Here is a 10,338-nt window from a genome sequence, read left to right on the forward strand (position 1 = left end):
GTCCTCTCTCTGTGTCTCTATGACCCTTTACCTCCTTTTCTCTTTCCTTCCCACCTTCCCTCCCCTTACTAATAAAACTTCTCACTCAAGCTCTGGCGTGTTTGTCCTCTGCCTCAGTCACCCTCACCTGCCATGGAATCGGCCAAGGTCCCCCATGCAAGGTTCACCACACTTTATCATAACACTGTCTATGGATGGATGGATGGATGGATGGATGGATAGATAGATAGATAGATAGATAGATAGATAGATAGATAGATAGATAGATAGATATCTGTCCTGCTTAAGCCTGAATAATCCCTCAGAGACTTAGGATGGAGGACAATCCTAGTCATCAAGTTCACTGCCACATGTTCTGAGTTCTGTACTAAACTGTATATTAATTTCCTAATGTACAATAACAAGCACAGCAGAAATGTATCCTCTCATAGTTCAGCAAGGCAGAAATCAAAACTCAAAATGCTGACAGACAGCCACACTCTCTCCAACCTCTGCTTGCTAGCCATATTTTCACTCCCTGGTTAGTTTAAATGTTCTCGTCTTTGCCTCTGTTGTTACAGTCCCCCAGGTGTGTGTGTGTGTGTGTGTGTGTGTGTGTGTGTGTCTGTGTGTCTGTGTGTCTAGCCAAGGCTGGCCTTGAACTTCGTAGCTGAGGATGACCTTGAATTTCATTGTTGTTTTTTCACAGGATCTCACTACTAACCCCGGCTGTCCTGGAATTCACAGAGACCCGCCTTCCTCTGCCTCTCAAGTGCTGGAATTAAGCCTCATGACTTTGAGCTTCTGATCCTCCTGTCTCTACCTCCCAAGTTGTATCTGTATTTTCACATGGTTTCTCCTCTGTGTAAATGTTATCTGTTTTCACAGGCATCTTCTCTCTTATAAGGCTACAAGTCATACTGGAGTGAAGACCAAAGGCTACCTTCCTCCAGTATGACATTTTTTTTATGAGACAGGATTTCTCTGTGTAGCCCTAGGTGTCCTGGAACTCACCACTCTGTAGACCCCAGACTGACCCTGAACTCAGAGATCCACCTGCCTCTGCCCCCTGAGTGCTGGGATCTCTGCATATAAATTTTAAGGCACAGAATACAAATCCTTACCACTTCTAGCATTCTCTGAACAGATTGTTTAGTTGCTTTTAAAGGTTCCTTAGATATGTAAGGGCTTCTCCCCAAAAGGGACCGTGTGTAATTCTCTACTGTAGGACGGCCTCCCGCATAGCTGGGACTCAGCCAGGTGGAGCATGGGAGACTTGACTCTTTCAAGCTTCAGCTTGCTTGACTGATTACAAGCTTGGGTAGCCAGTGTCTAGAAGGATCCAAGAGACTTGGAGAAGGTCCAGGAAGGGTGCACAGAGGCTGAAGAGAGGGGCCATGCAGCATGCAGAGGGAATCCTGCAGAGGTCGTCAAGGGGCTAGAAAAGGAATTCTAGAAGAGAAACAGGAGGAAGTAAATTTAGGGTAGAGCAGAGTTCAGAGAATAAAGACCAGCCAAGGACGAGAGGCCCATAGCAAAGCCTAGCGGATTCGCCAAAAGAAACTGGGACCATCTTGCCCCTTGGGAAGTGGCGTGGGGATCTGGGGATCGTCCAGTCTTCCTCTTGAGTCAGCCCCATTCGGTCCTCACTGCTCTGTGGAGACAGTGAAGTAGAGCACGGTTCTAGTATTTGGGAAGAAACCTTTAGGTTGGAAAACTTTAAGACCTATGGTCTCCCTTCCTCCCTGCCTGCTTGCCTGCCTGCTTGCCTGCCTGCCTGCCTGCCTGCCTGCCTCCCTCCCTTCCTCCCTCCCTGCCTGCCTCCCTCCTTCAGTGCTAGGACGTGACCCTGAACTCTGTATGTGTCAGACAAGTGATCTGCCATGTATTAAATTCCCGAATCATACTTTCCTCCTCCCCTTCCTCTTCCTTCTCTTCGTCCTCCTTCCCTTCCTCCTCCTCCTCCTCTCCATCCTCCTTCCCTTCCTCCTTCTTCTCAAGGGTCTTCTTTCTGTCGTTTTACATTTCCGAATCACTTCCTTGTTTGTTTGTCTGTTATGTAGTCCAGGATAGGCTTAAGGTCCTAATAGCCTCTTGAGTTCTGGGTGTGCAAGCATGAACCATCAACCCTGGCTCTAAATCCCTTTGTCTTTGTTTGCAATAAGGCCTCACTACATGGCTTCAGCTGAACTTGAAGTAATACTCCTGGAATCACAAATTTATGCCACAATATGCCCAGCTTCCAAATTGTTTTTAGTAAGCATATGTCTTCGTGTGATATTTTTAACCTGCACATACCACAATAATAATTAAAAAACAAAACAAATCGCCGGGCGGTGGTGGCACACGCCTTTAATCCCAGCACTCGGGAGGCAGAGGCAGGCGGATCTCTGTGAGTTGGAGGTCGGGCTGGACCGATAGCCTCTGAAACAATACAGAGAAACCCTGTCTTGTAAAAAACCAAAAAAAAAACAAACAAACAAACAAAAACAAAACAAATCAACCAACCAGCCAACCAAACCAACCAATAAGAAAGACTGAGACTAGCTCTTTTTATGGCTGCATTCTTTCTTTACCAGTTAAATCAGGGGATGTAGAACATTGTTAATTTTTTTTTTTTTAGGACAAGGTCTTATGTAGCTCAGACTGGTCTCTTGAACTCAGTATTTGCAAAGGTCACATGGGTCTTCTAGTGGCCCATGGAAACCAATAAATTGAAATACACTGAAAAATTACCTATTTCCCAGTCTGTACCTCCCAAGGAAGGGCTGGAACTATAAGTGGGCACTATCCAGCCTCCTGGTTCATACACATTCATATATATATATGCGCATATATATCACATATATATGTGTTTGTACACATATATAATATATGCACATACAACATACGTCTATACATATATGTGTGTAATTTTTATCATTTTAAATTTCTATGTATGCCTGCGTGTGTGTGTACTCATGCACTCATGTACGTGCAAATTCATGTATCTGCAGAGGCAATAGAAGGAGTCAGAGCCTTTCGAGCTGGAGTTATAGGCGGTGTGAGCTGCCCAATATGGGTGCTAGGAACCATACTCTGGTTCCCTGCAAGAGCAGGAAGTAGTCTTAACTGATGAGCCACCTCTTTATCTCTAACATACTTTTATTTTACAAACTTTATTATTATTGTGAAGGTATATTTTTTAATGTTAAAACTGTATTAGCATCGTGTTAAGTATCTGTGTGGGAATGATGTGTGTGAGTAAGTGTAGGACCTCTGGTGCCATGGTCTGAGTGCAGAAGTCAGAGAAGACTGTGGAATCGGTTCTCTCCTTCTGCGTCCATGGGGATTATAGGGATTGAACTCAAGTGCTCAGGCTTGCATAGAAGTGCTCTTAGCTCACTGGAGAGGAATTCAGTTTGCAAATTTTCCTGGAATTTGGGGGTAAGAGTATCCTAAAGCAAGTCTCCATCCACCTTTATGGAATCTAGAATTTTAACAGAAAAATGAGCTAACAGTTATGAGTAATTTGGAGGTCTCCCAAATCCAAAGCATAGAAAATAAAGGCTTGAAGGCTAAGGTGGGGGTAAGCTTCCAATACATGGGCCCTTAAGGGACAAACTCCCTCCAAATCCTAGCACCTGGTTGCATTCAGCATCGCTGTAACTACCTGGGGCGTTCCCAGGTAATTTTTCAGTCTGTTGGCTTCCACGAACCACTAGAAGCCCATATAACCCAAGTATGAATTCCATATAATCCAAATATGAATCCCATATAACCCAAGTATGACTTCCCCAACTGGGCCATCAGGATGTCCCTTTCCAACCTTTGTTGAATGTATCTCAAGTTCAACTCAGGGGGGAATTGTCTCCACTCTATGACTACCTGTATGTAAGGACTCATCTTAGTTTCTTTCCTGCTGTTGGGATAAACTATTCTGATAAAACAACTCAATGGAGAAGAGGTTTTATTTTAGCTCATGATACAGTCCATCCCGGTGGGGAAATCAAGGCAGCAGGTGCTAGAAGCAGCCGGCCGCAGTCAGAAGAGAGCAATGATGCATGCTTGCTGCCGTTGCTCAGCTCGTTTTCGCCATTCCATTCACTCCAAGGTACCCTGCCTAGGGAATGGTTTCACCCGCAATTAAGATGGGGCTTCCCACATCACTTAATGTGTTCAAGACAATCCCTCACAGGTGATCCCAGATCCTGTCACACTGACAACAGGCTGGTTTTGAGGTCAGGATCTAGATACAGCTTCCAATTCTGCTCCCCAGTAAGGATGCTCAGTGCCCTCTCTAATGGAGCCCATCCTAGCCAGAATGACTTCCAAGACAACACTCACATGTCAGCATTTTGCCCACTTGGGGTCTGGTTCACATATTGGTAACCCAATACCCCAGACAACCTCTGTGCAAAGCCAGGAGCTCAGAGCTGTTTCAAATAAACACAGCCTGTTTTGCTGTGGAATTCAGGAACAAGTACCATGGAACTGGGTTCTTACAGCCCTGGACATGATTCCCAGCTGTAAAGTTTACTAGGTCTGTGACTTAAGCAAAATATTTGGGCTCTCTGAGTCCCAGTTTTTGAATTGTGAAATTAAATGAGGCAATCTCACTGGAACCACAGTGACCTCAGCAAAGATGGATATGTCCCCTTCGTCCCAGAATGTTTCTATCCTCAAACTACTCTCATATATTTTTATCATGGGGACATATAACTTTGATTTTTACATATAATATTTTCCTGAATGCACTTTTCCCTGTTTGATTGGTCTTTTTCCCATGGTTGTACCAGATTTTCCTTTTTTGGCCACCAAACACAAGACTTCTTGTTAGTTATGAATGCTCGACCTAACTTATGCTCATTTCTGGCTAGGTTTTATAAGTGAACCTGATTCTCTTCATCTACTTTTTGCTTCAGGGCTTTTTACCTCTCTTTCTGTATGTCCTACTTTGTCTAACTGGCTGACTGGCCCCAGGCTTTTCTTCTTTTCTTTCTGGCCTATCCCTCTTCTGCTTAGCTATTGGCCATTCAGCTTTTTATTAGACCAATTAGGTGCCTTAGGCAAGCAAGGTAAAACAGCAACACATCTTTACATAATTAGACAAATGCAGCATGAACAAATGTAGCACACCTTTACACAATTAAAGTAATATTCCACAGCATAAACAAATACAACAGGGCTGGGTGTTGGTGGCGCACGCCTTTAATCCCAGCACTCGGGAGGCAGAGGCAGGCAGATCTCTGTGAGTTTGAGGCCAGCCTGGTCTACAGAGCAAATTCCAGGACAGCCTCCAAAACAATACAGAGAATCCCAGTATTGAAAAATGAAAAAAAAAAACACATCTTTGCCTAAAGTAATATTCCATAATACATGTAGCATCCCATTGGAAGTTGTATCACAAAAATGTATGCAATTATCTTTCTTCAGAAAGAAATTTCATTAATATGTCCTTAGTATTACATAAATAATTCCTTTTGGGCACTGCTCATTTTTTAATTGGGTACTTTTTTCTTTACTTTTTTGGCTACCCTCATAAAATATTAAGGGTGACAAGACATTGAAGGTTTTTATCTTATCTATTTTGTTATGTTAATAGGTATGATATCTCTGAGAGATCTTCATTTCCCCTCTGAATTAATTACTGAGAACAATCTTTGATGTTTTCTTAGTTTACTAATAGAATTTACTTAAATGTTAATCCTTTCTGTGGGAATTGAGTTGTTAACTTGTACTGATTCCATATATGCTTTGAATAGTTCTACAACTTTGCATGGCTTAGAGATTGCCCTAACTGGGGCATCAGAATAAAGAAACAACAGATACATACATGCACAGAAAAGCTAGGACTGGGTGGATCATGTTCTCTGATACAGAGAGGGACTACCAGCAGCTTAGAAACTTAAGTTTGTTTTAGACATCTGAATTGAGGGGGCCAGGTTGTTATATACAGCTAAACAAGGAGATAGGTTTAGCCAGTATCTACAAGGTAACAGTCTACATCTGAATTGAGGGAGCCAGGTTGTTATATACAGCTAAACTTGGAGACAGGTTTAGTCAATATCTACAAGGTAGCAGTCTCAGGCTACAAACGTCCTGGAGAAGGAAGTTGTGGCCCACATTTCCTACCTGTCTTAGTTGGGGTTTCTTTTTTTTGTGAATCATGACCACAGCCACTCTTATGCAGGAAAACAGTTAATTGGGGGTGACTTAAAGTTCAAAGAATTAGTCTTTCGTCCTCATGGGGGGAAGCATGAAGCACACAGACAGACACAGTGCTGGAGAGGTAGCTGGGAATCCTACATCTGGATCATCAGGCAGCAGGAAGAGAGAGTGAGCCACTGGGCTTGGCTTGAGCATCTGAAACCTCAAAGCCCACACCTAGTGATGCATTTTCTCCAACAAGGCCACGCCTCCTCCATCAAGCCCATACCTCATAATAATGTCACTCCCTATGGGCCTACAGGGCCATTTTCATTCAAACCACCACAACCAACATCTACACACAGGCCAGAAGAATACTTCGTTATTTCCCCCAGTCTGATCAGCAGAAGTCTTTGCTCTTCCTATTGGTCTGAGGCACTGGGGTCCTTTACCTGCCTCTGCTCATGTCAACAATATATATTCACTCAGGACTTCATCTGCTCCTCACAGCATAGCACAAATTAGACATTTTAATCACATATGTATTTTCTATTCCACTAGATTTAATTAATTAGAGTCCACGCTCTTCAGAAGTCTTTATCTTGCTTTGGTATTTACTTACATGTTTATAGACAGAGTTTCAAGCAGCTAAAATGACCTTGGCCTTTCTGACTCTCCTGCTACCATAGCATTAGAATTACAGGCATGCTCATCAAACCTGGTCATGTGGAGATCAAAGCCAGGGCTTTGTGTACAATTGCCAAGCAACTGGCTACATCCTTAGCCCCCTGGAAGTCCTCATGTTATATTGTTCAACCTACACAATCTGTTTAGTCATTAAGACTTTGTATCGGGGGCAGAAAAACAGGCTGCGTCTTCCCTTAGCTGGGTCCAACAGTGCATTTCCCTAAAACGGTGACTTTGTCCCCCCCCCCCCGTAAGTTCTCACTAAATAGCCCAGTTTAGTCCTTGAACTCACGACCGTTCAGCATCAGGCTCCCAAGTGCAGGGATTAGGAGCATGCCTGAACTCTTTCGTGTCTTCCCTGCTACAGGGTCCTATCTTACACCACTCTGTTTCCCCTCCCAGGTCTGCCACGTGAATCTGGAGGGACAGCCATTCTACTCCAAGAAAGACAAGCCACTGTGCAAGAAGCATGCACATGCCATAAATGTGTAGAGCCCCGGATGTTCCCGCTTCGACAATGGAGGAGTCAAAGAAGCCGACGTTTCTTCTTGGGGGGGGGCAAGAGAAGTGGTAGAACCTTTTGAAGTCTAATTTTAGTCTTTTCTTGTACACACAGATTGTGTATTCATGTAGTTCAGACTAGAAACCAAAAGAAGATTCTAAACCCAGCTAGTAATTAATCCACTGCTGGAACTGCGCTTCAGACATTTGGGAAAGAATTCCGAGAAATCAAAAGTCAAAAACAAAAAGCAGTGCTCAAAAATGATACACCTCCCCGGCCATCACTGCCACCCGTGCAGGGACAGTGCTCAGGGCAGTTGTGGAGGGTCCAAAACTCACAGCAGAGTTCTGGAGAGCTCCTTGGCAAACACAATGATGTGGCAAACAGTATTTGCTCTGGGGTTATTTTTAGAACGGGCACTGAGAGCTCCTTAGCTTAGACCCATTGGGCCTTCCTCACCAAAAAAGGAAGAGTCGTTCCGTTAGCATCACAGAGTTTCCTCAGCACATCAGACTTCAGATGTTGAACAAACTCGAAATCTGTAAGGGGAGCCCAGACTTCTGAAGCGATGTCGGGCCACTGCTGAGCAAATGGGGAGACCCCGGAAAGGTCTTTGACTAGTGCCACAAACAACCGAGAAAAGATGGGCTCTCTCTACATCTCCCCCTTTCAGTCTGGAACATCTGATGTCTCTGGACGGCCTTGCTCCTTTTTGGATTGTCATGGGAAAGTGAATTGGGTTTCTCCTGTTTTGCTTTGCAATGTGTCCGAAGAGGTTTGCAAAGGACTCTGGGGTCGGGTTTAGTCTTTGTTTTGCTTGAAAGAGGGTCCCGAGCATGACTGTTCCGTCCGTGCATGAATTTCACCCCACCCACCACTGCTTATGGTGTGTGTGGGGGGGTGAAATATGTCTTCCTCCTCCCCACCCGCAGACAGGCTCAGTGGAAAGAAAAGAGAGATGGCATCGAACACAGGATGGTAGAACAGGCTCTCACGCCCAACTGTGCATGGGGAGAGGACCTTGCTCTCTGCCAACCTCAGCACCGGCTGCGGGACCCGTCTTCAGGGCCCGCTTGCGCTCTTTGCTTGTGCCTTCAAATGCAGCAGCCATTTATGTAATCATGCTGACTGCTGCGGGCAGGGGGAAGGTACATGTGCCATTTGGGCCGATGTTTTGAAAATAGCTGAGTGGATTTAGCATATTTATTGAAATAGACCTGGCCCTCAGAGTCCTTTTCAGATATGGAGCCCGGTAGAAGTAGAGAGAGTGGCTTCCTTTCTGGGTCTGGAGATGGCAAGCTCACTTTTCCGTCTAGGAAGCACTGTTGGGAAGGATGCTCATTGGAAATGGCATTGAAGCAGGCTGTGTGTGTATGTGTGTTTCCCACGGGAGCACAGAGCTTAGGCACCGTGCAGACTCGATGCCCTCCTCTCTTTGCTCCTGTTTTGGATTTTTTTTTTCTCTTTGCACATTTGAAATGCTTTGTAGGAATGCATTCAAACTCTTTCTTTTGAGAACTAAGGCTTCCAGGCGACAGTCATCCTACCTAAGGGTCTCTCCCAGTCAGACACAGCCTGACGGGAAGCCCGCAGCACGGAGGAATGTCAGAACAATGTCAGAACTGCTGGGACAGCCTGGAGCTTTGCTCAGACACGGAACAGGGCCTTGGGCCTCCTGTTGTTTTTGGAAAGTTCAAATTTGCAGGGACGAGGAGCTTGCTGACTAAGCAGAAAGGTTTTTAAGCAGTTGCATTTCCAAAATAGTATCTATTAAATGATCAGGAACTGGTCTTGAGGAAGGGAAATAAAAATCCCAACCATTGTGTTTCCCAGATCTCTTTTTAAAGTTTTTTATGCATGCGCACAGACACTACTCCTGTGTAATTTGTCATTTTCTGTAGGCTCTTCAAGAAGAGAAGCAAAATATTCCAGAGGAAAGCATCACTGTCATCCTAGATTAAGTAGTTGTGTTTTAATATTTAATAGTCATGTACATTCATGAAGGGCTTTTATTTTTAAAAAACAATTTTTTTCAGGGACTAAGTGTAACCCAGTGGTACAGAATTTTCCTACCATTCAGGATGCTCTAACTGCAGTCCTCAGCACTGCCAAAAACCAATTTAAACTAGCAGGAAAGGGAGCTAGTTTCTAGAATAGTACACAGGGTAAACCTACATAGTGATAAGATTAAAGGCTGTGTGGCGATCAGGTTAACATCATGGCTTTCCTGTGACAGCAAACAGTTTTTACTGGTTCACAGAAGTACAGTTTGTCTTGTCTTCTTATTGTTGGCATAAATCTAATGTACCGATAGGCACTCACCTTTTACAGTAGGATGACTTGTATTGGCAGTGTTTGTGTTACCAATCTAGTCTTTGTAATGTGAACTTTTCAACCCAAGCATTCTTGGGTCCTTTTCCTTTCTTTTTGGCAAGCTTTCTGAAGTGGAATAGAATGTGTTACAGGAGTGCACAACACTGTTCTGCATGTTTTTACTTCTTCTTCTTGTCTTTCTTTTTGGTGGGAGGGTCTGTGTAGATTCTTTTTAGCAAAATAAAATTCAGAAAAAGATGCACAAATGCTAATTTTTATTCTATGAAAAGCTCTTTTATTTGCCATTTGAAAACAAACAAACAGCCGACATCTAGATGGCCACAAGTGAAAGTATGAGACAAAAGTGTCCTGAGAATGAGAAACACTCTTTGCTTGGTCTGCTGCACAACAGAAAATTCATTCTATTTAATCAAAGTTGTATGAATAACACAATTTTTTTTTTGAGACTGGAGCCCATCCTGGCATTCGCTTTGTAGACCAGGCTGGTCTCGAACGCTTCCACCACCACCCGGCCATAAGTGTTTTCTATAGAAAAGGAATTAATAATCCAGTCTTGTATTTTTCCAAAGGTGCTTTTAGTTACTTGGTGACCCAATATTCCACATTTAGTTCTCACAACAGAGCCTCTGCCTCTGGCACCTCAGACATTATGATCAGATTGTTATCTTTTGAATTGTTATTTCATTTTACTGTTTTTAGTGTGTGTG

The 10,338-nt window shown here is 43.8% G+C and overlaps 1 protein-coding gene across 7 annotated transcripts in view; it reads left to right on the forward strand.

The window, feature by feature from the left end:
- Window positions 1-9,872, forward strand: part of Ldb3 (LIM domain binding 3) — a 65,216-nt gene extending 55,344 nt beyond the window's left edge. For all 7 annotated transcript variants that reach the window (XM_040747693.1, XM_040747692.1, XM_040747695.1 and 4 more), the window contains one exon: window positions 7,198-9,872. In XM_040747693.1, coding sequence (XP_040603627.1) covers window positions 7,198-7,287 — 90 coding nt within the window. In that variant the 3' untranslated portion in view covers window positions 7,288-9,872. The remainder of the gene's footprint in view (window positions 1-7,197) is intronic.
- Window positions 9,873-10,338: the final 466 nt, after the last annotated feature.

Source organism: Mesocricetus auratus, unplaced genomic scaffold, assembly GCF_017639785.1.
Source record: "Mesocricetus auratus isolate SY011 unplaced genomic scaffold, BCM_Maur_2.0 Super-Scaffold_100006, whole genome shotgun sequence".
NCBI classification, from domain to species: Eukaryota; Metazoa; Chordata; class Mammalia; order Rodentia; family Cricetidae; genus Mesocricetus; species Mesocricetus auratus.